This window comes from Calypte anna, chromosome 5A (assembly GCF_003957555.1).
Source record: "Calypte anna isolate BGI_N300 chromosome 5A, bCalAnn1_v1.p, whole genome shotgun sequence".
Taxonomy (NCBI): domain Eukaryota; kingdom Metazoa; phylum Chordata; class Aves; order Apodiformes; family Trochilidae; genus Calypte; species Calypte anna.
The window spans coordinates 7,252,637-7,279,666 of record NC_044251.1 but is presented as its reverse complement, the minus strand read 5'-3'; the positions used below and the strand labels follow the sequence as shown (position 1 = coordinate 7,279,666).

Sequence of the window (27,030 nt, the reverse complement as noted above, 5' to 3'; positions counted from 1 at the left end):
AGTCCTGTCAAGGCAGATGCAGCTCTGCTGTGACTAATTTTTTTTTTTTTTTTTTAATTTCTCTTCTTGTCTCAGTGGCTGATAAAGGAAACAGTTAAGAGGGGAACTGCTTAAATGAACACCTGAGCAGAAAGTTTTCAGCCCAGAAATGCACAAAAGGATAAAGGTGAAGGAAAAGAAGCTGCATTTCTGTGGGCTGGAAATAAGTAGCAATTTTTCCTAAGTAGCAGTTTTAGACAGTTTTTCCTTCTGTCCTGGGAGTTTTGGAGAAGAGGTCTCCTAACTTCAAATTAGTTTGAGAGCTGCTTAGGCAATTTTGATCTCATTGACTCAATGTTTCCTTTAGAATCAGTGAAAAAAAACCTGGCACCTCCACCTAGCCTGCATTTAGGTATTTATTTTGGGGTGAACTAACTCATCCCTTCAGAAGTACCTTTTTTCCTCCACTGAACAGGAAGGTAAGGCAAGGTGGTTATAGTACAAGCTGATTTTTAGTCACCTGTTTGCTCTGAGTTCTCATTATTTTGCATCCTGGTATCTGAACAGAGTGATCTCTCACAGGCTCTTGAGAAACAGAAATTAATGAGCACTAAAAAAGAAAAAAAAAGAAAAAGGCATTTAAGAACTGGCTGGAGGGCCGGGCCCAGAGAGTGGTGCTGAACGGGGCTGCATCAAAATGGTGGCCGGTCACTAGTGGTGTCCCCCAGGGATCAGTGTTGGGCCCAGTGCTGTTCAATATCTTTATTGATGATTTAGATGAGGGGATTGAGTCCATCATCAGCAAATTCACAGATGACACTAAGCTGGGGGGGAGTGGATCAGCTGGAAGGCAGGAGGGTTCTGCAGAGGGACCTGGACAGACTGGAGAGTTGGGCTGATTCCAACGGGATGAGGTTCAACACGGCCAAGTGCCGGGTCCTGCACTTTGGCCACAACAACCCCATGGGGAGCTCCAGGCTGGGCACAGAGTGGCAGAAAGGGAGCTGGGAGTCTGGATTGCCAGGAAGCTGAACATGAGCCAGCAGTGTGCCCAGGTGGCCAAGAAGGCCAATGGCATCCTGGCCTGGATCAGGAACAGCGTGGCCAGCAGGTCCAGGGAAGGGATTCTGCCCCTGTACTCAGCCCTGGTGAGGCCACAACTTGAGTCCTGTGTCCAGTTCTGGGCCCCTCAGCTCAGGAAGGATATCGAGGTCCTGGAGCAGGTCCAAAGGAGGCAACCAGGCTGGTGAAGGGACTCGAGCACAGATCCTATGAGGAGAGGCTGAGGGAGCTGGGGGTGTTCAGGCTGGAGGAGGCTCAGGGGAGACCTCATCACTCTCTACAACTCCCTGAAAGGAGGTTGGAGCCGGGGGAGGGGTTGGGCTCTTTTCCCAGGCAACTCTCAGCAAGACAAGAGGGCACGGTCTCAAGTTGTGCCAGGGGAAGTTTAGGTTGGATATTAGAAAGAATTTCTTTATGGAGAGGGTGATCAGGCATTGGAATGGGCTGCCCAGGGAAGTAGTGGATTCTCCGTCCCTGGAGATATTTCAAAAGAGACTGGATGTGGCACTCAGTGCCATGGGCTGGGAACTGCAGCAGGAGTGGATCAAGGGTTGGACTTGACCTCTGAGGTCCCTTCCAACCCAGACAATTCTATGATTCTATGATTCTTGTAGCTGGGTGACCAGGCACAGGTTCTGCCTGCTGAATGGGGGTAACTCCACAGTTTCTATGTCTATAAGGTTAATAGAGCAATATTGGTTTTGATAAAATGCTTTGAAACCTGTATTTTAAACTCTTAGGTAAGTAGCATTACTCCTGGCATCATTGTTAGGGAGATGCTGAGGGGTTTGGTTGGAAAGTTGATGCCTACTTTGAAATCAAAGTAAAATATAAATATGTTAAAATATAAATAATAAAGGAAAGTGCTTTCTGTAGGCTTGATTTAATCTGAATACCTTTAGGATGTTCACAAAAATGTATCCTGGCTATGCAACCAGGAGCTTAACTGGTAATTCCCATTTTCCAGCTTTAGAAACTAGGGTAGGCAGGAGGTGAAGTCTTCACCATCTCTCAGTAATTTAGGTTTAGGATTTGATTCAAGAAGGTTCTGTGTTTTGGTCTTTATTTTTATTGCCTTCCTCTGCTTTTTATTTGAGATATCTTGGAACACTGGTGGGTGAAAAAGGGGTGGAAGGGATGTGCTGGGTAATTGGGGTCTTTGCTGGGTCTGTGCACCAAGTCAGAGCAGTTTTCTTTGGCTGAGACTGGAAGCCCAGGGTCTCATCTTTTGGTTTTGACTTCAAAATACAGCAGTGGCCTGAGGAGAAAAATCCAACCACATCAGACAAAGCTTGGAGCAACACAGATGCTGAAGTTTCCAGAGTCCCTATGACAGCAAAGCATTGGAGCTGATATGTGAAGTAGCAGAGATGACAATTTTAATCTCAACCCTTGAAATTTCATGGAATCATCTTGCAGATGTGAGGTGCTCTCTGAATTTAGAGGATGTCCCCTCTGCTAGGTGTTTTTACACATATTCTCAGCCATCCTGGGTAGGCAGGAAGCCTGTCAGCCCAGCAGCAATGCCAACAGACCTGTGTAAAAATATTAAAAACTTTGAAATATTATAAGGGAAGAAAAGGATGTATTTTTTTCTCACTTTCTATCCATTAAAATAACCATTGTGGTCCATGTGTCTGCTACTGGGAATATGACAGATGACAGAAACAGACAAGATGGCTTTTTATTTTCTCTGTCAGCCAAATATTTTTGCCCTTTCATTGGGGTTTTTCTAAACTGGTAGTTCTGAAATTCAAGCAAATAGTCTGTGACAGAAATCCCCACTAAGGTTTTATCATGTTTGTTTTAGACAATTGCAGAAACCATTTTTTCTCCCACAGGAATGGTATGAACATGTATAAATGCATTGCTGCCTGTAAATACCCAAGGAACTACAAATCCTGGGGGAGCTCAATTCCTTTTTAGGTTCAGTTTTAGAAAAATAAAAAATGCACTTTAAAGAGTGTGTGCTTTCTCTGTAGCTGTATTGGTCATGGTTCCTGGAGCTGACTTGCTGATACTCCTGGAGTAAGATATGGACTATAATGACTATAGGAATTACTCCAATAATCATTTTTGATGCTGTCAATGGACAATATTGATGTAAAACACTGGGGAAAAGGAGCCTGAGTATCCTATGAATTGCTGTATCTAAAAAAAGTGTTAACTTGAATAATAAAATCCTCAGTAGCAGGATTTTTTTGCATGCTTAGCACTAGTAGGAATGGTTTTTTTAATATTTCTTTAGGTTCTGAATTAATTTGGCTTCTTGATCATGGACTTGAGGCATTTTCCTTGAGTAGCTAGAGAACCAGTTCATGATGGGTTTAGTCTCCCATGAATCATCTTAAACATTTTGCAATGTCCTTTCCTAAGGAAGTCTAGAGATTTAGCTTAAAAAACTCAGTGTAACAGAACTGGGCTCTAAATAGTGTATAATAAATAAATATAAATATAATATATATAGTATGTAAAATAAATATAAATAATAAATAATAAACCAATGTTCTATTTTGTTGTATATAAGAGGAATTCTGTGCATTGGTGTATACAAATGTAGGTAGAAAGCATCCATTTTAAGCAGCCAGTTCTAAGCTGAAACAGTTGAGTTGTTCAGTTGTCTGAACAAACTTTTTCAGCCATTATTGAAGGAATTCTGGCAATAAAGAGATGTAACTTGCTGGGTGTTGTTTCTGACAGGTTTTTGACACTTAAGATTCCAGGCAAATTCTGCCCTTCAATCTTTGAGACTGAAAATGTACTTTTTAGGCTTCCAGCATCAATTTCAATTAGCTGGATTCATACAGACCATTACAGTCCAATTAGAAGGAGCATCATGGAAATAAATTTTATAACAGATCAGGTGGGAGAGATGACTGCAGCTTGTGGGATTCTGTGCAAGTGTTGGTCCATCCAGAGGATGTCTACAGATGCTTTCAACTATTCTTATATTGGTGTTCTTCTACCTTGGACAACTTCTGGGAAGCATTTTCCCTTTTCCAGTTCCAAATGGGTTTCACAGAGGCTGTGGGAAGTCTGAGCTTAATATGGATTAATCAGGTGCCAAGATCAGTCATGAGATACCCCCAGCATGAGATATTCCTAGATGTTGCTACGGGGGAAGTAAAGCAGGAAAAGTATAGTTTTATGAGCATCTCTGAGTCATCATTATCTTAGCCAATAATTGGACCTTTTTTTAATTTGAATTTGTGATATGGGTCTCCATGCTGACCATGCATTCAGTTCTCCCCATCAAGAGTGTACTCTGTGTTTCCAGCTCTTCATTACCCTTCCCTGCTGCTCCCAGTTGCAGGGTCTGTAAGAAACCATTTGCATTTAATTTATAGTGATAAATTTCTGTGTTTCTGTGCTGCTTTTCAACTTGCTACTACTTGGAATGGGTGTCTCAAGGTGAGCTCTGTACAGAGCTGTGTGGGTCCTCAGTTTCCTGAGGCTGAATGTTAAAACTGGGAATGGATGTTGAATAATTAGAGCAAGGAATTTCCTATATAAATACAATTCTGGCTCCTGACTAGAAAAATAATTCGTCTGCTGCTGAAGCACCCCTTCAGCTGCTCTTAACTTGCCAGCAAGGATGCAAAGAATGATGCTGTTAACAACATGATGGTGACACTTGGGTGCTACATTTATACACCTAAGAGGATGTGGAAATTTAATCTCATTGCAGAGTAAATTGGATCTGGTTGTAAATCTGTGTGGGTTTTGGTTGCTGGTTAAAGCATCATTTGACCTGGGAGTTTTCATGATTATGTCCCCCAGTGCTCTCTTCCACTTGTAAGGATGCTGTAGTGCTCAGCTAGAATCCTTTGCAGTTATCTAGCTTTTTTTTTTTGTCACTGAGGACTTGGAAGATGAAATTCCTCTTACACAGAATCTAATCCTTAACTGTCAATAATGATGAATATTTTATGTGTATTTAGATTTTTGATAGACTAAACTATATTTTTTTCAGAATTTGATAAAACTAACATTTCTTCTCAAATTCTTTATGACTCAATCAGTGCTTCAAATTTGTTGAAATAGTTGCAGTTGAATAAAATACCTCCTCTTGCTGTGTGTCCTAAATCAATACATAATATTGCTGACTTTTTAGAGCCAAGCCTCGTGTAACTTGGTCGTTAAGAAGCTTTTGATTTTTCCAGGTGTGCAGAAAAAAAAAAAAGCACATCAAGAGAGGCTAAGACAGATGTGCAGATTTATTTGGAAGTGAAGTATAATATTGACTAATTGAAGACAATTTCTTTTTCTCCTCTCTAGATTCCCTCTGGCCCAAGATTCGTGTTCCCCTGAAGGTTGTCAGGACTGCAGAAAACAAGCTCAGCAACCGCTTCTTCCCCTATGATGAGATTGAAACAGAAGCTGTCTTGGCTATTGATGATGATATCATTATGCTGACCTCAGATGAACTCCAATTTGGCTATGAGGTAAGAGAACTGGGTTTGGTTGTTCTTTCCAAAATTGCATGGGTATAACATATTGTCAGGGTTTAACACTGGCCGGGCAATGAAACCGAGTACCACACTCTCTCTATTAATCTCTCTCTCCTCCTTGATAAAGAAAGGAGAGAGAATAAGGGAGAGAGACTGATGGGTTGGAAACTAAACTACACAACTTTAATGAAACAATAATGATAAATAGGAAAAATTACTGAATATATACAAATATACAGGAAAATGGATACCATGTTCCTCCCCCCTTTTCCCCCAATAACTCTCATGTCACCACCGAGGCTGCAGGGCAGCCCTGGGAAAGTCCAGGCTGGACTCCTGGAGTTGGCAGCAGTCGGGATCAGGAGGCAGGAACACACAGATATGGGCTGGCACGGATCAGGAGCACAGGCAGAGGAATGGATGGAATCCTTCCAGGATGCTGGGTGAAGGAAGGGAAGCAGGAAAGGCAGGAAGGGCAGGCAGCTGGAAGCTGGAAGCAGGAAATCTGGCTTGGCCCCTGTGATGCCTCAAATTTATCCTGAGTATGAGGTGTATGGGATGGAATACTCTGTTTGGTCAATTCTGGCATCTATCTTGTCCGTTCCTCCCCAAAGGAGGCTGCAGGTGGGACCTCTTTATTCCTTCTGGAGGGTAAAAGTTTTCCTCAGAGCTGAGCAGTGCCCTTGGCTCTGCACACCAGTCTCTAGCAGTAACTATAAACATCGAGTGTTATCAGTCCTAGAAGCACACACTGTCTGAGAATCTTGCTGTTAATTTCAGCAAGTGCATCTGCTTCCAAGAGACTTAGCTAAAAGCAAAAGTACAAGACAGAAAATCACCTTTATCCTGGCCCAAACCAGGACACCTATTGAAGTCAAGGAATCACGGCAGGATCTGCTGGTTCAGGTTGGTGTAGCTCTTCAGTGCTGGCTGGAAGATTTTCCCAGTCTCGATGGAAAATACTGCCAGCTAAAAGAAAAATGTTGGTCACTAGCACAGAAATTTCAAGAGACTCCAGAAAATGTGTAATTTGTGGAATGGAAGCAGTCTGTAGGCTGGGAGTTGCATCCTTGGGAAAAGTTTCATTTTTTAGGCAAATCAGAAGTGCTATTCAAGTGCATTGGTAGACAAATGAGGTTTCAGAAATGAAGGGTTTGGGGAGCAGAGGAGGCTTCCTGAGGACGTGCCAAAGTAAGGTGGAGTGCAATGGAAAAGAGGAACTGTGGAATGTCAGCTGGGAGATGCAAGTGTCACATGCCTGGCATGGCCAAGATGCAGCAGCTGCTCTTCTAATCATAGAACCATAGAATTGGCAGGGTTGGAAGGGACCTCAGAGATCATCAAGTCCAACCCTTGATCCACTCCCCCTGTGGTTCCCAGCCCATGGCACTGAGTGCCACATCCAGTCTCTTTTGAAATATCTCCAAGGATGGAGAATCCACTACTTCCCTGGGCAGCCCATTCCAATGTCTGATCACCCTCTCCGTAAAGAAATTCTTTCTAATATCCAACCTAAACCTCCCCTGGCACAACTTGAGACCGTGCCCTCTTGTCTTGCTGAGAGTTGCCTGGGAAAAGAGACCAACCCCCCCCGGGCTCCAACCTCCTTTCAGGGAGTTGTAGAGAGTGATGAGGTCTCCCCTGAGCCTCCTCTTCTCCAGCCTGAACACCCCCAGCTCCCTCAGCCTCTCCTCATAGGGTCTGTGCTTGAGTCCCTTCACCAGCCTGGTTGCCCTCCTTTGGACCTGCTCCAGGACCTCGATATCCTTCCTGAACTGAGGGGCCCAGAACTGGACACAGGACTCAAGCTGTGGCCTCACCAGGGCTGAGTACAGGGGCAGAATCCCTTCGCTGGACCTGCTGGCCACGCTGTTCCTGATCCAGGCCAGGATGCCATTGGCCTTCTTGGCCACCTGGGCACACTGCTGGCTCATGTTCAGCTTCCTGGCAATCCAAACTCCCAGGTCCCTCTCTGTCTGGCTGCTCTCCAACCACTCTGTGCCCAGCCTGTAGCACTGCATGATAGCCTCATGCAATGAGGCTATCAAGAAAAAGAAAGCTTGTCCAAATCAGTTTACCAGTACCAAGAGGTTAAAGTCTTCATGTGCCTTGGATTTTCTAAACGAATTCACTTCCAGCAACACTGCTGCCTTCCTTTCAAAACTTTGGTTTGTATGAGTTAATTTTTGTCTTCCATTTGTATCAGACAGAGCCCACAATCTGACATGGCCCATTGTGTGTGTGTGTATTGAAGACAAACATGCTGTATTGCTAATTAAATCGGAAACATTAAAGAATGGAATTACCATATTTTTAAAATGGAATCGTGTAGTCACACCTGTGGAGCAGAGAAGCTGGAAAACTGAGAGCAAAACAACACCTGGCTTCATACATGAGAGCCAGAACACGAAACTATTATCTAAATGGAGTGAAAAGAATGAAAACCATTTTTCTAAAGGGTAGGAAGCAAATTAAATGTGATAGTTGTGTCCTTTTTTTTTAGCAATTCAAGTGTAGTTGTTAACGCAAGAAGATATTTTTTGAGATGTTGGAAATATTTCTTTAATTTGATAAATTATGGCTCTTTTCCCCCTCTCCAGTGAAAGAGACTGTTAGCAAATAACAAGCTTTTGGACTCAAAAAATGACCTGTGGTAATGTAGGTAATGCTGATGTAATAACAAAGATGTTAAGTAGTGGAGAGGGAGGTTTAATCTATCATCTGTGTCTCCAGAAAGGAAACACTTCCCTTGCCAGGTTAATAGTAACAGGTGAAGACATGAAATATGAAAGATGGAATGGATATAACTGAAAGAAAGGTCAGTTTGGGGTTTTTTTGGGGCCATATATATATATATATATATACACACAGATACAGATATCTGTATCTATATATCTATATATCTATATCTATATATTTCTATATAGATATATATCTATATAGATATATCAATATAGATATATATGGATATATATGGATGGATATATGATATAGATAGATATAGATACATGGATATATCTATATAGATATATATCTAGATATGTAAATATATATATCTAGATATATAGAGATATATCTATATAGATATAATTATATAGATATATAAAAATATATCCATATAGATATATAGATACAGATGGATATATAGATATAGCTATCTATAGATATATATCTATATATCTGTATATATATATATATACACAGATACTTATCTGTAGTCTGTTGTCTCCATGATGTTTGTTGGCAGCTCTGGAAGCTGCCCCAACTTTTCTCTGTGTTGGTGCAATTTTTGAGGGCGAACTGCTGAGATAAAAATGGTCAGACAGTAATCTGTGTGCTGTGTAAATCCTGGCTCCATCTGCAGTTTGATTTTCATCAAGCTGTCTTAAAGCAACTGAAGAGAAGTTTTTCTGAAAAGCTTAAGGGACTTGTGTAAGTAGTTCCAAATGAATCTCTGCTGCTGGCAAAGGAGGCTTGGAGGACTTGAGGGAGTGGAGCACAAGTCCGGTGAGGACAAGACCTGCTGAAGGAGCTGGGGTTTTTATGAAGAATATCTGGAATATCTGGGGTTTTTATGGAGAATATCTGGAACTTCACATATATGGAGTCTGGGCACTTAGGCAGGAAAGGAATATTCTTATGAAAAAAAAGAAATGTGGTGAAGGAAGGTTGGCATGAATTCTCCTGTAGTCAGTGTGAGTAGGTGTCAGATTAGGAGTTACAACTCTTCAGAGTTCCTGCTGACTGGAAAAGGGGAAACATAAACCCCCATTTTCAAAAATGGAAAAAAAGGCCAGTCAGTGTCACCTCTGTGCCTGGCAAAGTCCTGGAGCAGATCCTCAAGGTTCTGCTAAGGCAAAGGGATGGTTGGTGACAGCCAAGGTGGCTTCACTGAGGGCAAGGGTAATCTGGTGGCATTTTATGAGGGGGTCACAGCCTTGGTGGACAAAGCAGAAAAAGAGACATTATCTACCTGTACCTGTGCAAAGCATCTGACACTGTCCCACATGGCATTCTGATCTCTAAACTGGAATGATCCAGAGCTGATGGATGGACCATTCCTTGGATAAGGAACGGGTTGGGAATCAGTGTCCAGATGGAGAGGTGAGAGCAGTGGTGTTCCTCAGGGGTCAGTACTGGGACCAGTGCTGTTCAACATCTTTGGTGGTGACATGGACAGTGGAATTGAATGCACCCTCAGCAAGTTTGCTGACAATACCAAACTGGGGTGAAGTCAACAAACCAAAGGGAAGGGCAATCCAGAGGGACCTGGGCAGGCTGGAGAAGTGAGCTGGGCAGGCTGCACCACCAGCAGCACAGACAGCGGTCGAGGGAGGGGATTCTCCCCCTCTGCTCTGCTCCTGTCAGACCCCACCTGGAGTTCTGGGTCCAGTTCTGGAGTGCCCAGCATCAGAAGGACACAGAGCTCCTGGAAGGTGTCTAGAGCAGAGCCACTGAAATGCTCAGAGGGCTGAGCAGCCCCCTGGGAATCCAGGCTGAGGGATTGGGGTTGTTGAGCCTGGAGAAGAGGAGGCTCCCAGGTGAGCTCAGAGCAACCTTCCAATATCTGAAGGGGCTACAAGAAAGCTGGGGGAGGGCTTTGGACACGGGGGGTAGGGAGAGGAGAAGGGGAAATGGTTTCCAAGTGGGAGAGGGGAGATGGAGGTTGGAGATGAGGAAGAAATTCTTTGGGGTGAGGGTGGTGGAGTCCCCATCCCTGGAGGCATTGAAAAGGCATTTGGAGCTGGTCCTTAAGGCCATGGGTTAGGAGTTGGCTGTGGTGTTGGTGCAAGGTTGGGCTGGATGAGCTTGGAGGTCTCTTCCAAGCTCAGCATTCTGTGCTGAGCCCCTGTGCCAGGTTTCCCAGGGAAGCTGTGGCTGCCCCATCCCTGGCAGTGTCTCAGGTCAGGTTGGATGGGGCTTGGAGCAACCTGGGCTGGTGGGAGGTGTCCCTGCCCATGGAAAGGGGTTGGCACTGGGGGAGCTTTAAGGGCCCTTCCAACCCAAACCAGTCTATTTGATCTCCCAGTCCAGCTGTTGGGCTACACTGGTTTTATGGGGACCACATGCATTGGTTGCAGGGACTCCTGGAGTAGCAATCCTCATTTTCAGTGTTTGAATGGAACTCTTTGGGCACGAGACTGAAAGACTTGAGACTGGCAGACTAAAAAATATTGCTCCTGCAGTTTTTTTGTGGTTTATTATAAGCCCTATTGCTCTTGATTCCGGGAACTGAACTTACTGTAGAGCCACATTGATGGAAAATGAAAATACCTGATTGGGCAGATAGTTGAGACAAACCTGTGGTTTTAATCCTTATGTTTTGAGATTTATTTTTTTTTTCCTGTTGTAAAGTGAACAGAAATGTCTTTGAATACAGAAGCACAGTGGATTATTTTATAAGCACACAATTTACATGGAATACAGAGTAAGAGGAGGTGATGTAGTTCCTACTCTCTGGCACAGAAATCAGGGGCTGAAGATTGATCTTTCCTGTTCCTGAGTGTCTGTGACTTGCCTGACAGCCCTGAACTGGCTCCCAGATGTTTAAATTGTCCTCAGCCCCTGATTATTTATCTGTTTATGTGTCTTACCAGAAAAGGATCTCTCAAGCTCTTGACTCATTTGCAGGAGAATCCAGAGGGAACAGTAGCAGCACATAATGTTACCAAGAAGTTGTTTTTTGGTTTGTTTTTTTTTTTTAAAGTATGTCTGCTTCTGCTTTGGTGAAATGAAGGGCTGGAAACGTGACATTCAGTCATTTTCTTTTCTCCTTCTGACATCCTTGAGACTTTACATTTAAACATGTGGCCCAAACCCCCTCTGTCACAGACTTGTCTGAATGTCTAAAGCAAGCCCAGAAAAAACCTGAAAACTTTGATCTCTGTACACTTTCAGCCATAAAAAATTATAGCAACACTCAAAGTGTCAGACATTTTTTTACTTGTTAAAAGTGAACTATTAGGGGACAGTGATTTATGGCATTGTGTAAATCTATTAGGGCAAGGAGAAAAATAGTCCCTGTGTTCTGCTGTGTTAAGGTAGCAGAAGAATCCTTGTGACATTCTTTGAAAGAAGTATTTCTGCTAGGTTACATGGTGGTATCACCATGTAACTGTGACTTAGAGCAATGGAAAAACCTAGTAGGGCTAAACAGCTTTTTCCTTTTTTATTGATTTTTGGTGCTTATGGAAGGAGGATGAAAGAGACCCCAGAAGAGAGAAGCAAGGATTCAGCTTATCATAATCTTAAAAAAAGGGAAAACAGAAGCACTGGCTGCTCCTGAAAGCTGCAGTGTTCCCATCTCTGCTGGCCTTGGGACAGATGGTTTAGCATTTCTGCCAGCCTGAAAAAACAAGGGCAGCAGTTTCCAAGCATGAAGTTCAGGCAGGTTTTTTTTTTTAAATTTAGGGATTTAGGCAGCTCTTTGTCAAAATAAATTTGATTATTGCTCTGGAGTGCAGGTTTCTCGTTCACAGAAAATATTATAATGGTGCATTGCAAAGCTGTGTTTTTTCTGTTGGAAGCTTTTTGCCTACTGCCTGGAGATCTTATTCTGTCACAGAGGGGTTCTTCCAGTGTTTCATGGCTCTGGCATTCTAAAAAAAAACAAAAACAAAAAAACCAACAACAAAAAACCCAAACTCAGAATTATCTGTTTCACTAGGCTAAAATCATCCTAAAGTTTGAATGCCTTCCTTAGCAGAATTCTCCTATGCCCATTTTCACTCTTAAAAATGTATTTTTCAGCTTTCTGTTATAGAGGGAGTGATATAACTGCTTCCCAAAAGACTTCTCTGTAGGTCGGTGCTGGCCACATTCAAAGCTGCTCTTCAGACTGAAGTCATTTTACAAGTTATTTGCATGTGAAGCTTTGCTTATCTTTTAATGGACTTTGTATTTATATTTTGCTTTTTTTTTTTCACTGATAGCAGAAGCCACCTCTTTGAGGGCCAGGGGAGTGGATGGAGCTGTGAGTGGAGAGAAGGAATACTGATTGATTTGATTTTCTTTCATTTGTAGTGGATATGCAGTGCTTCATTCTTATTATTTTCCTGTTTATTAGATATAAAACCTTTCTAGTTGCCACTTGCCAGTTCCTGAAGTTTCATGTGGCTTAATAAATGTAATGCATGAATGTTGGAGTATATTCTGGAAAAAAAACCAACCCTGCTTCTCTGCAGGATTAGCTGATGGCCCAGAGGACCAGCACAGAACAGTTGGGGCAGGGAGAGGTTAGACTGGGGGGTGTTTTAGCTGGGATGTTCCTGTCACTTGGGGAACTTGACTTGAAACCAAAATTACTCTCATTTTCTCTTGGTGATTTTACAGCATTTTAAGGAAAAACTACCAAGTCTGAACTTCTGTTTGACTTTTCCTCTAGGAAATGCTTTGTCCAAAAAGATTTCTCATCAGGGCTGTCTGGAAGTCTTTGGAATAGTGTTGTCCAGGAAGGAGTGTACCTCCTCTTCACTTGGCAATGTGTTTTTCCTTGGAAGTGTCCCTTATCACTATTAAATCATGCTATCCTTCTCTGCTCTGAGAAAGCTAATAAGATCACTGGCTCAAATGGAATGTGTTCCTAACAGGCTAATGAATTATAGGCACCCATCAGACAAGGAAATAGACAGTAGTACAGACCAGAGAGTACTATAAGAATCATTACAACTATTTTTATGCTGAAGACTTCCTCAGAAGCAGTAGCTGTATATATGAATTTTGGCACAAAACATATGTATGGGTTTGGGCAACGAGCTGGATGCAGCTATTTGGAGCCTTTCCAGGAATTACAATTGAAGGAGCTAGTGATGAAGAGCATTAAAAGCCCAAGATTTCCCATTGCCTTTGGTACTTTTAAAAGGAATCTTTGTTTAAAGCAACTTAAGTTATTTTTCAGATGCATCAAGCTGCCAGTTTGCCAGAGGCAGGGTAAGGTTGAACTTTACAGAGGTACAAAGAAATCTGTATGAGGAACCTGCATTCGAGTTGATTTTATTTTTATGTCACTTGGACTCTTCCAGATGACACTGAGGGCAAAAACTAGAAGGGGAATGAATCTCTGGTTCTGTGTTTGTCAAGGCTCTGAAGTCTCTTGGGAAGCAGTAGCTGAGTTTAATCTTTCTTTCAGCTGCCTTTAATATCCGTGCCATTCCCTCTACAGGAATTCTTAGCCCAGGATGGTGAGGGCTGGAGTGGCCTGGCAAATCCTCAGGAGCTTATGTAGTGGTGCCTTCCAGCAGCTGGGAGATGGGAATTTTAACAGTCAGGCTGAAAAAAATATCTATTAAAATTAAATAATTACATTTTTGAGTCCTGCAGAACAGCAAGAAATACAATTTTGGAAGAGGGAGTGGCCATGCCTTTGTTTTTTAGTTCTTTATGTTAATAAAGATGTTTTTGACATGATGTCAAAATAGGTATCTCAAGCCCTTCCTGGCTTGCCTGCCAAAAATCTGTGGTTTTTTTTTTTAAATGACCAAATGGCACCAACTTGTGACAGCATCCTACCCATTCTCTCCAGTTTCAAATAATTTTTTGCTTTCAAGAACCCTCTGTTAGACATTGCCCTGTTTAAATACTCATTACTTGTGCCCTAGAACTGTCTAGAAAGATGGATTTCTGGATAAAACACAGGTCAGGGAGTCAGAATTCTGGTTCCCATTCTTATTTCTTCCATGATTTTTGGCAGGTTTCCTCATCTATACGTTTGAAATAACTGCTCTCATCAAGGGATTCTGGGGCTATATTAACTGACAGCAATAAAGTGTGCTGAGATGTGCAGATGAAAAGCAATGCAGAGTCACAGAAACATAGATACAGCAGCAGCAACTTCAAAGTTGATGCTTTTATCATCTTTACTTTGACAAAATATTGGCAGGGGGTCTATAACAGGGGAGCCTCTCAACCAAAACACACAAAAGGGGCCCAAAGGCAACTGCTGATGAGGTGAGGTTTGTAGGATGGTGGCCTTCCAGAGCACATTTCTTTCCTGTAAATTCAACACTAGGGTTCCCTTGCCCTTCATACAAATAAAAGAGATTTTTTTTATAGTTTGGGATCCGTGACACATTTTGCTGTTGGTTTTGCACACAATGAAGTTTGTGTGTATTTGTTTGTGCACTACCAGCCTAAACCAGAAACTCTTGTGACCTAACCCCATGTGTCAGAGAGTCAAGACTTGTAATCTTCAAAAAAGCCTCGTAGCTGTTTGGATTAAAGGACAATTTTTGAGTCATTTGTCTGCAAATAATGCAGATAAACACTGACTTTATTATAGATCAGCAGAAAGATACACTGTGTATTTAGCAAACAAATAGCCTTCAGACCCTTTTAAATAATTATAATCTTTTCTCTTTTTTTTTTTTCTTTTCTCCCCTAAAGCAAAAATTGCCCATTATTTAATGTGGCCAGCAGTGTGGAGAACAGGGGTTGTGTTAATGATGCCCTCCTTGTTCTTGTCTACTGTGTTTGATCCTGTAGTCAGCTAGAAAATAATGTATGGAGTGACAAGGATGGTATCTTGATTGTATCCAGCTGTCTGGAACAAGTCAAAGGCAAAGAGCCCTTCCATGTAGCTGTAGATCCCTCCAAGCACCCACTAAAGAATACCAGAAATATTAAAATGTAAGCCTGTTTTAAGGCTGTTCATGTCAAAGGAAGCAGGTTGGCTTGATCCAAAGCCAGCTGTGCAAGCAGTTAGGTTGTAGCCTTATCTACTGAAGTTAACATCAAAAAGTTCCATTTTAATCATGCTTAGGTTGAGTTCCTGTCAAAATCTTTTTGGGGAGGAGTGGCTTCTATTTCTCTACAGCAACCAAGTTGTAGTTCTGGAGTTTTTTTAGGGACTTTTTGCTTGGGGGCCACAGCATCCCTGAGCTGTTGGGTCCTTCCAAAGCAAGATGAGGGTTTTTCAGGCATCATCCAGGAATAGAATCATAGAATCATAGAATTGGCTGGGTTGGAAGGGACCTCAGAGATCATCAAGTCCAACCCTTGAACCACCGTTGCGGTTCCCAGCCCATGGCACTGAGTGCCACATCCAGTCTCTTTTGAAATATCTCCAGAGATGGAGAATCCACTACTTCCCTGGGCAGCCCATTCCAATGTCTGATCACCCTCTCTGTAAAGAAATTCTTTCTAATATCCAACCTAAACCTCCCCTGGCACAACTTGAGACCGTGCCCTCTTGTCTTGCTGAGAGTTGCCTGGGAAAAGAGCCCAACCCCCCCCCTGGCTCCAACCTCCTTTCAGGGAGTTGTAGAGAGTGATGAGGTCTCCCCTGAGCCTCCTCTTCTCCAGGCTGAACACCCCCAGCTCCCTCAGCCCTTCCTCACAGGACTTGTGCTGGATCCCTTCACAGCCTCCTTGCTCTTCTCTGGACCTGCTCCAGGACCTCAATCCCCTTCCTAAACTGAGGGGCCCAGAACTGGACACAGGACTCAAGTTGTGGCCTCACCAGTGCTGAGTACAGGGGCAGAATCCCTTCCCTGGACCTGCTGGCCACACTGTTCCTGATCCAGGCCAGGATGCCATTGGCCTTCTTGGCCACCTGGGCACACTGCTGGCTCATGTTCAGCTTCCTGGCAATCCAGACTCCCAGGTCCCTTTCTGCCTGGCTGGTCTCCAACCACTCTGTCCCCAGCCTGTAGCGCTGCATGGGGTTGTTGTGGCCAAAATTTGGCCACAAATTGGGGCTTAAAAGAGCTGAAAGTGCACTTTGTAACTTGTCTTTGCCAGGCCAGGTGTATTGCATCCCCACCTCTGTGTCCCCTCTTTTTTTCCTCTCCAGGTTTGGCGTGAGTTCCCTGACAGGCTGGTGGGTTACCCAGGTCGCCTGCATCTTTGGGACCATGAGATGAACAAATGGAAATATGAATCAGAATGGACCAATGAAGTCTCAATGGTGCTCACCGGGGCAGCCTTTTACCACAAGGTAGCACACAACTTGCAGGACACTAATAGGCAACATCAACCTCTGTTCAGGAGCTTTCTGTGTGTCTGGCATTGTTCTAGGAGTGTTTTGTGATGCTGTGGATATGCAATAAGCCCCTTTTCTTTGGCTCTGGAAGCAGCTGCTTCGTCTCTGTTATAAAATAAAGCAGTTACCTCCATGAGCTTACAGAAGAGCTCTTCCCAGATTGCATCATCTCTAACTACACAGCAAATTTTGCAGTGGAAGTAGCTTTGTAGCTACCAATTAAAGAAAACTGATCGTCAAGAAACTTGTGTGCTGGTCAGGAAAGAAGTAATTATGTAATTAAAGCACCAAATAATTATCTTTCTCTCTTAATGTAGTCCTTGGCTGAAGGTCGCGTCACAGTTTGCCTGTAATCCATCTGCTGTTCAGTGACTGAAGTATTTAGTCTGATAGTTGCTGCATGTGTATTTCAAATTCTCTTCTCTCTCCCTCTGTCCTGCAGTATTTCAACTATCTTTACACCTACAAGATGCCTGGAGACATCAAGAACTGGGTGGATGCACATATGAATTGTGAAGATATTGCCATGAATTTTCTAGTGGCAAACGTCACTGGCAAATCAGTCATTAAGGTTGGACTTTTCTGCAGTTTCACTTCCCAGAGGTTAAAAACATGATGTGCATGCTCATATACATCTATTTAGTAGGCTACAATATATTCATGTTCCTTTTTCTCTCATCTACCCCTGGTGTGGTGTCTTGTTCTCCTTCCATGGTAGAAAAACCCTCTTAGTAAAACTTTTAGGTGAACTAAGAACATAGAATTGGGTTTTACCACTTGTTTCTGGTGGTTATTTTAGCTATCTGCATGAGGTATGAAAAAGTAATTTACTAACAGATATATATGGGTGAATATACGTGCCCACATACCTATATTTTAACTATTTGAGTTCACTGGAGGAAAGAAATTGCCAACTGTTCACAGCTCCCTCCGTCATGGCCGGGCAACAGCTGATTTATAGGAATGTTAATTGCAAGAATGTTAATTGCAAGATCAGCTTTAGATGAACTTTTTTAGCCTCGAATTCATTTCCTGACATGTTTCGACACGTTTTCAGGTCTGGACATTCACTCTGTACATTCATTTCAGAGTGTGTCAACATGGAATGAGATTTAGAGGCCAACAGGCGTTCCTTCAATTAGCAGGGTTCCTTTTCCCTGCCTGTCCATCATCATTTACTGGGTCTGGTGGCTGCGTTTCCTAGAAAAGTCTTTAGAAGATAAAGTGGGTGTTTTTGCTGAAAAAGTTTTTTTTGAGCTGGATGAGGGCATAGCAGAGTCATTTGGCACCTCTCTGCGATTCAGAGAGCCTTGCAGGCTTTGCCAGGCAGCTCTTAACTGGAGTGAGCAAAAGAGGGTTGGGATTAACGTTAGGGTGAAGTATGGGAAGCTATATTTCATCACTGTTATGGCTGCAAGAACAAATGGTGTTTATACAGGGACCTTGGCAGTGAGAAAACAGTCATTAAACAGGAATTAAGGAGCTTGTCATCGCCACTTCTTTGCAGCTACAGAAGGAAAAACCCCTCCAAGCTGCTTTTATTGGGCCCCTGTGAATTTGGAAGTCAGCTGGGCCAGATGGAGCTGAATGGAGGAATGGAGAGGCTTTTTTTTTTAATTATTTTTATTTTTTAAAAAAGAAAAAAAACCAAAACAACCCCCCCCTTTTTGGGTGAGCTCAGCTTACACTGCTGGCGTGTTCAGGGGTTTTGCGTGGTGCTCCCTGGGCAAGGAGATTGATGATGTCCCTCCTGTGGGTGTCTGAGCAGATCTGGTGTCACTTTCTGCAGGTGACCCCAAGGAAGAAGTTCAAGTGTCCAGAATGCACAGCAATTGATGGGTTATCACTGGACCAGACACACATGGTGGAGAGGTGAGTGACCACCCTTTATTTCTCTCATTGTCCTATTCCCATCCCTGGAGCCTCATCCTGTGCCTCATTAAATTAGGGTCAAAAAATCAGTGTGTTTCTGTAAATTACTAAATATGAAGGAATATCACAGCATAAGTCATTCCTACAACAGGTGATGTGACACTGAGAAGTGGACTACTGCAAGGAAGGGCTTGAGAAGGGCAAAATATCAGCTGTAAAGCATGTAGGACACACACAAAATTCAGGTTGTTGGCAGTGCTTTCAGTAATACCACATTTCTTTCTTACCATGGAACATCAATTGTAACAAACGTAAGCTTTATTTTTTTACAAAACAGACAGTTGCTAGCTTACCCAAGAAAAGCAAAGATATAAATTATTAGTAATGTTGTTTTAATTTATGTTTGGACATTGTATTGCCTCCAAAGATCGTGTAGCATGTTGCATCCTCTGCCTGCACAATTGTATGTCACATTTTTTCTAGCAAGGACAGCATTATTATCATTTTTCTCAGAATTTAGTTGTGAAATGAAGTATGTATGTGGAAAGGCAGTGAATGTCTAGGATGAAATATTGAGAGTTAAGAGTTGCATTCCTTGCTTCCCCATAAAATGGCTTCCCAGCCTTGAAGAAGACAGGAGACTTCTTGCTGCATTGGCTTCTGAATATGTCACATAAGGGAAGGTTTCTTCTCTTTTACACAACTGTTCTTGTTTCAAACACCCTTGCTTGAAAAGGCTTAATCATAATAAATGCACATACCTGAGATTTAGGGCTGATAAAGGCATTTCAGCTTAGGCTTGTTGGGCTGTTGCATCTCTCTTTTCAGGGCAAAACAATTTGGAGCTATAGGATTTATAGGGGAGGTAAGCAAGGGTAGCTGTAGTGCTGAAAGAGAATTCCAGAAGAGGTGATAAAATTAAAAAAAAATTAAAATCTGACCTGCATTTCAAATTGGTCATTTCAGATTTGGGCTGAGAGATGTAATGTGGTTACCTCCCCAGTTCCCATGGTTATCATCCTAACAGTGAGCTTTTTTTGGTGTCCTTCCTTGGAGTTCTCAGCTTACGAAAGTGTTGTGTCCATCTTCTGGCCTTAAGAAAAGTAAATTAAATTGCATTATATTTATGTATTGTCATACACACAATGAACTCGTGCAGAAGTGGTCAGTAGGTTAGGGACTGACTTACCAGAAGGCTCTATAGGTGTGATGATTGATGTGTAAACAGAGGTTACACAATGCACAAAAACAGAAATATATTTTGGCTGAGTAACCAAGCGTCATGCCAGGCACTGAAAAGCTTAACAGCCAAGGTTAGAGACAAAGAATTAGACTGGATGTATAAGGGTGGATGAAAAACAGAGGAGTAGGCAAGCTAAAAGTAAAACATCCCCGGTGAAGATGGTAAAAATTACTCTGCAGAAAACTTCAGGAAGAGGCTGGAAGTTTTGCTGATCTTAAAAGTTTAGCTGAACAAGTTAAGCACAAGAGGTTGCCAAGTGTCCAGCAAGTGTGCTCTGGTTTATAGGATGGACTAGGTGAAACCAGTTGATCTTTCCTGTGATCATACTGAGAGCATTACAACAGCACACAGGGATTTTGGTCATGATCTAGATTCTCACTAAGGCAAAGACTATAAAAACAAGAGATGGAAAAAGTATTTTTTGCTCCAGAGTGCTTTCTGAGGCAGGGTGAATGTCATGTTTCCATGTCTATGGGAATTCTTCTTTCCTCAAAGTTAAAATACCATTGACAGCTTATTGCAAACATGTTTAAATTGATGCTTTGCTTTTACCTGAGGAGATAAACTGAGTTCTGGGAAATCTACATGCTTTTATTTCTTTGGCCAGAGGACTAGATTCTGGGTAGAGGAGAAAATCTGAGGGGAAATACAGTTAGGATGTGTTCAGGCTTCATTTTAAAGATCATTAATACCATGCTGAAACTGCATCCTATACCTAGCACCTTGTGTTGTTACTGTCTGCCTTCAATTCAAGGGAGTTGTTTGAAAATCTGAAGGGGTTTCGTGTTTTTAAATATCTGTAGCAATTTAAATGTATAATAAATTATAGCAGCTCCTAAATTTTAGTAACTTAGCAGTGACTTATAGCTCATCCATATATTTATCTATGCACACATACAGCAGCTGTTTTCAGGGCCAGGAGAGAAGAAAAAACTTCATGCATCAGGGATTCCTTATTGTATTATAGATTAATCACTTTGTACAGATAACTTTGTTGGGTACCAAGAACAATACCTGGGGTATCCTGGTTTTTTATCCTGGTTTTTTATCCTGGCTGCTTGGTTTTTGGCATTCAGAAATAGCACTCAGGTAGTCTGAGCTAATAACTCGCCCGGATATCCAGGGATAAACATACTGTTTGGGAAAGAAACAGTTTATATCAGGGTTGTCATGGGCATGAACAACATTTAGGGTTGGGTTTCTAGTTCAGAAATAGCACAGAGATGCCCAGCAACTGCCTAATTATTGTTTTGTGGATGCAAAAAGTTTGGGAAGTCAGTTGTGGAGACCTTTGCAGGAGCAAAATGCAACTTAACCAGGTCTGGTGACCCTTTTGGCACTCAGCACAGACAAAGGAAAGATGTCAGAGTTTAATTCTGTCTCTTATTGAAAGATTTAATTGGGTTTTTGGGGTTTTTTTTGACCAATCCTGAAGGATATTTACAGCAAATCATGGGAAAGCCACCACTGCTGTTCTTTCTGCTGTGTAGTTGCTCTGAGATAAATGAAATCCTTCAGTCCTCAGGGTTATCAAACTCCATCACTGAAATACATCAACTAAAGAAAGCTTTGAGCCAGGAATCTCCTTCTTGCCCTAGCTTAGCCTTTGCATCTCAGGTGACAAAAGAAGCTGGAGAAAGGTCTCATAATCCCTGTATTTACACATGGTGCTTAAGTGCAACAAGTTTTCTGCCTTTAGCATCTTTGCATCTGGCTCTCAGAAATAGAGAGCTGGATAAAATGCAGCCAAAAGAGCAAGTGCCAGTGCAGTAAATACAAAAAGACATTAACAACAGTGTCTTAAATAAGCCATACAGGTATTTGTTAAGAGTCAGAATAGGAAGCCATTCCCTTAAGAAGCAAACAAACCACTTCAGGTTGGCCAAAAGCTTCAGGTGCAGCATTACCCTGCCAAAAAATATTTGGTTTATAAGGGAGAGGAAGCTGATTAAGAGAGCCCTTAACAGGCACAGTGTTCCCCCAGTCTGCCAGGGACAACAGGGCTCTCAGTTTCTGCATTCACTCAATCTTAATTCCTCCCTGAGCACAACTGCATGTTGTTGGCAGAGCAAGGGAAAAAAAAATAATTCTTGGGAGTAGTCATGACTCTTTCAGGCTGACTTTTGTAAAACTACCAACACAGCCAAGAAAAACACCTTTCCTCCATATTAAAATGACATTCTTTTGGCTACCCAGCTTTGGATGTTTAATGACCTTATTACCCTTTTGGGTTTACATCGTCCAAAAGTGGCAATGGCTTTGGAATTCAAGTGCTCTAGTTCAGTGAAATTTTAGTAAAGAAGTGATGCTCCTTGAAACACATTTTGTTATTTGTGTATGATGTTTCATCTAAAAAGCCTGTTTCTCATCTCTGAACTTCATTTTTCCTGGGGACTGACTTTTTTTAAGCCAGCCAGAGGCATTAGAACAAACCCATTTTTCCATTTCCCGATGGTTTTCACTTCTGTAACAACAAAGTGGTTTCTTGAGATACCCCTGGTCTTGCCACCCAGATATAGTTGGCTGTGGAAGGATTCTGCCTTTACATTTTCTCATCAGACCTCATCTTTGATCTGGTACTGTAACCCAGGGGGGGAAGAGGTCAGTTTTGTCTCCAGTATCCAACTGTTGTTTTTTTTTTTTCTTTTGCTCTGAGGGTGCCGCTCCCTTCCAGTTGTGACAGTGGGTGATCTGATGTGGACTCCTGCCTACCAGGCTGAGATAACTAATTCATTTCACACCAGCCACCAAGCAGCTGTTACATTACAATGTCTTTCAGTCATTACTGGATTTTGAACCAGTAGACCAGAGGTATTCTTGTATTCCAGAACGAACCCAGTGAGGGCCAGCAGCTGTGCAAACTTCTCACAGGAACATCTTCCAGTGCCTCCACCTCCTGGCCTCTGAAGTTTGTGCTTTTCCTGCCATGAGGCTTCTTTAATACACACAAATTGGATTGCAGTGAGCCAGGTTTCTCAGGCATAAAAGGGGATTTTGGAAGTCTGAGCTTACCTGAAAATCTGATGTCTTTCGAGTGTCTCGCCTTGGGCATCTCGTGGAGGCGAGGGAGACTGCTGTGTGTTCTTGGAGGAAAAAACACTCATTCCCTGTTTTCCATGTTATTGTAACCTTTCTGAGCCCAGGGCCCAAGCCCTACCCTCCCAACCCTTCATCTCCTGGGTGCAAATGTTAAGCAGTCACTTGAGCCTCTTTGCTTTAACCCTGACTGGTGGCTCCTTTGCTGTTTCAACTCTGCACTAGCCTGGAGCCAAACAGTGCTTGTCCCAGGTTTAGAGGTTGCTTCCCTCTGCACACAGTTTCCTTTTGGAATCCAGATTCCTTTTTATCTGTTTCTTAGAGGAAAGGTTTGAATTTGGAGCTAGGAAGAAGTATGAGGGGATGAGAGAGTAGCAGAAAGTGAAATACCTGCATTTACCTGTGTGTATATTCAATATATGAATATTCAAGTATCACCCATCTGAAGTATTTCTGACACTTTTATCAGGCTGCAAAACAGCCTGAAATGTCACCATTTTAGCCTGAAACAACTATGCAGAGAAGCAGCACTAAAACACCTGGGTTTGTGTGTTTTCCAGTCGTTTCCTCTAGCTGAGGAGGCAGCCATGGGATGGCTCAGAAGCTGAGGAATTAATTTTGAAAGCCAGTCCTGCTGTCCCGTCTACATCAAAAGAGTGTTTGGGGCAGTGCTGAGCAGTGCCCATCACACAACTGTCACACTCAGTTGCTGTGATTGACCAGGTTGGGGTGAAGAAAATTATTCTGGAGCTGTAGAGCCCCCCTGATGCTTGGGAGGGGTCGGGAGAGGGTGCAGTGTTTGGAGAGCAGGAGACTTGCTCTGGGATTGCCTGCAGCTCCTCAGCCTCTGGAGCTGAGTCAAAGCACTCATTTTTATTTATTTTTTTTCCCTTTTGAAGGGCAAAAGAAGCCTGACCTGTTTCCTTGGAGCTGTCTCATGTGTTGGGGACCTTTGTGGTCATCGTTCTCAGTGGATGAAGTTTTTAAAATGATGTTTTATAAAATGCTTGGTTAACAGGAGCTGAGCCAAGGTCAGAGGAGCCAAGTTTTTCCTCTGCCTTTCAGTGAAAGAGTTAAAGGAGCAATGTGAAGTTAAACATCTGGGTGCTTGTTTTCTGCAGCACATGGTGCTTCCCCTCCACAGCATTACTGGCACCTGAGATTATTAAAATGGAAAGAGTCATCAGTGGTCTGATCTTTTTTTGGGCTACTGTGATGGCTTTTACTGCTCAGTATCTCTTCATTTAGGCAAGGAAAAGGAACTGATTGGTTTAATTTTATAGGTTTGGGGGTTTTTCAGCTTCACTTTGTAGTTAGTGTCCAGTCAGTGCTACCTATGCACTGAGGCATGTTTGGTTTTGTGGGAAAAGATAGAGCTTCTCCAGAAGCCTTAAAAATTCCAGAATTTATTGTATTTTCTTTTTTTATAAGACTTCCATTTTCACAAAGACTTGGGCTTTGTGCAAAAACCTTCCTTCTGAGCCAAACTGACCCAACAGTGGCCCTTTAAGAGACATGTTGGCAGTTAATCTGTTCTGGTTTACAGCATGTACATAGCTTGAAGAATGACTGGAATTCTAGGGGGAGGGAGAAAGGAAGCTTTGACCTCCATGTGCACATGTGCTGCTGCCAGCATCCCTTTGCTTGTCTCTCTGATTAAATGGATAAATCAAAGAACAACAGCTTCTTTTCAGTTCTCTCTAGGGTGAGGCTCTCTTTTTTTTTTTTATTTACCCACTAGTACTTCCAAGTGCAGGACTGGAGCTTTCTGGCAGTTGGGTTGGGGTGGAAGCTGGGAGCCAGCTGAGTTGTTTGGATGCTTAATTCCACTGCTTTCCCTTTCCCCAGATCTGAATGCATCAACAAGTTTGCCTCTGTCTTTGGGACCATGCCTCTGAAAGTGGTGGAGCACCGAGCTGACCCTGTCCTGTACAAAGATGACTTTCCTGAGAAACTCAAGAGTTTTCCCAATATCGGCAGCTTGTAAAGACACCTGGGAGACAAACAATGGCCAAAAAGGTGCTGTGAGGAACAGAAGGCCCTGAAGATTTAAAAAAAAAAAAAAAAATGATGGCTAGAAAGTGGGTTATACCCGTGGGAGATGAGGATGGATGTTTTATCCTGGTGTGTTGGCTTCCCTTGTGTGAAGATGCAATGGAAAGCTGAACAACTGCTTCTCTGTTGCTCCCAGAGGATTGAGGCTCTTTGTGAGCCTTCCCAGAGCTGGCAAGCACACACTTTTCTCCAAAGGAGGCTGTGGACCTGGAAGAACCAGCCAGGATCTCCTCTCTCTCTCTCTGTGGTCTGACTGGCAGAACTGACCTGTTGAATTCTCTGGTTTGTAAGCATCCAGCCAGCCATCCATCCATCCAAGGCAACTCTCTGCAATGTCTAGCTGCTCTCTTTGGGAAGGAGTTTAGTGCCTCTGTGGCTGGTGGGCCTCTCTTTTGAGCTTAATTCTTGGCCTAGGCAACCTTTTTTTGGGACCAACCTTTTTTTTTTTTGTTAAATCATAGAATTGTCAGGGTTGGAAGGGACCCTAAAGCTCCCCCAGTTCCAACCCATGGGCAGGAACACCTCCCACCAGGTTTTCTGCCTAGTGAGACAACTGTTTTCTTTTTTTACACCACCAGCAACAAATATCTGTGTGTTATCACAGGGTTTAAAGGGCAAAGCATTATGTTTTGCTTAAATTATTTTGATGGGAACTGAGGCATACAGCAGCTGGGAGGATGGTCTCCTTCAAAGCAGAGACCTGCAAGACAGGACTCCAAATTCTGCACTTTTTCCTGCCTAAATCTCAGGTTTTCTGCTGTGTGTGTGTGCAAGAGACTGTGACTGTTTCAGCATTAGTTGTATAGTTACAAAAAAAAAAAAAATGTACCTTTCAGTCTTACTTCATTTTTGCTTTTCATTATCAAACCAGAGCAGCCAAGTTACAGCTCTACATTGGAACAACAGCCATGAGCTAAGGTTTTCACATCTGAATACTCTTCAGCAAGAAGTGTGCTGTAAACCACTTCCATTTACACAATTTCCCAGCTCCAGCTCCCACGTGCAGGGCTAGGTGTAGGTGCAAGACACTATTAATGCACACTTGACTCATATATATGACCAATGATGGAAAAACTGCTGAGTCTTTGCTTGTGATTTAACTGAGGAACATGTTGACACAGGCTGCCACTGAGACAGACACCTTAGGAAAGCTTTTGGAGAAGCTTTCCCTTTCTCACAGGCATTGCAGTTGTTTCCCAATAGTGAAATTAACCCAAATGAGAAAATTAAACATGGCAAATTTAGAAATTAAATTGCCTGGACTGTCACCTCTTGCCCTTTGCTACTCTGGATGTTCCCTAATTAATCTGAGAAAGGAATCTTTGTTGTAGCTTCACTGATAAAATGGTTGTTACCTGACTGGGGGGTGATAAACCAGTTACACAGACACCCTACTCCACAGACAACATTTTTCTGTTACCCTGTGAACAACCTTATTCCTCAGATGTTGCCAACCCCCAGACAATAGGACAAGTGTTAGGCATCATGGTTCAGCCCCTCTCCTAAGCTGGGTAGGCAGCAATGACAGAAACCAAATGAAAGTCAGGCTGGAAACAGGAAACATCTGCTCCTATTTGTCTCCCCCCCACTAGGACTTCTCTTGCCCAATGCCCTGGATGTGCTGGGAATGAAAATCAGCTTGGAACAATAGCTCTGAGGGGATGCCTCACTTCAGAACTCCCCTGGGATGAGCCCCTAAACTGGCTCATCGGATTCTCTGGGAAAGTTTAATTACTGGTAAATGGGTTTCCCTGCAAGCTTTGTTTAATTCCTAAGTTGCTGGAGGGGGTGGGGTGTGGTATTGGGGGGCTGGAGGGATGGTTTGCAGTGACAACAACTGCTGTCTGCACGCTGGATGATATCCCAGGATGCAGGAAAATTTGCCATTCACTCCTTCTCCTTCCCAGCTTCATTCACACAAAGTTTCCCAGTCTTCCTGTAGGATTTATGTCCTGGCTTGCCAACCTATTTCCCTGAAAAAGTCTGCTTTGAAAGGGGAGCTGTGACAGTGTGACAGCCACGTCAGTCACAGCCATTCTTTTGGGGCTGATCTCAGCTTGGCAGCCTTTAGCAGGAGAATCACTGAGTTTGGAGCAGCTCCCTGGCCCAGGGTTGTGAAGCTGCTGCCATTTCTTGGTTCTTTCTCAGTAGCCCAGGATTTTTTTTGGTGGAATATTTTTAGGTGAAAACAGCCTGAACTGATGGTAAGCTGATCTAGAGTCTCAGGTCAGCAAAAGGCAGCAACAGGTCCTTGTGCCTGTGTTCCAAAGTATCTGAGCAGACTCCCCTTCCACCCAGTGTCCTGTGTCAGTCAGGTTTTGTCCTTTTACAGTTGCTTTCCTAGAGCCATCTCA

At 42.9% G+C, this 27,030-nt stretch overlaps 1 protein-coding gene across 2 annotated transcripts in view; it reads left to right on the top strand.

The window, feature by feature from the left end:
- EXT2 (exostosin glycosyltransferase 2) overlaps positions 1 to 25,409 on the top strand; it is a 79,007-nt gene extending 53,598 nt beyond the window's left edge. Inside the window, exons 10-14 of one of the 2 annotated variants that reach the window (XM_030452231.1) lie at positions 5,320 to 5,486; positions 16,282 to 16,425; positions 16,913 to 17,041; positions 18,260 to 18,342; positions 24,470 to 25,409. In XM_030452231.1, the coding sequence (XP_030308091.1) occupies positions 5,320 to 5,486; positions 16,282 to 16,425; positions 16,913 to 17,041; positions 18,260 to 18,342; positions 24,470 to 24,608 (662 nt within the window). In that variant the 3' untranslated portion in view covers positions 24,609 to 25,409. The remainder of the gene's footprint in view (positions 1 to 5,319; positions 5,487 to 16,281; positions 16,426 to 16,912; positions 17,042 to 18,259; positions 18,343 to 24,469) is intronic. The other variant, XM_030452232.1, reaches the window with a different exon arrangement.
- The last annotated feature ends 1,621 nt before the right edge of the window (positions 25,410 to 27,030 follow it).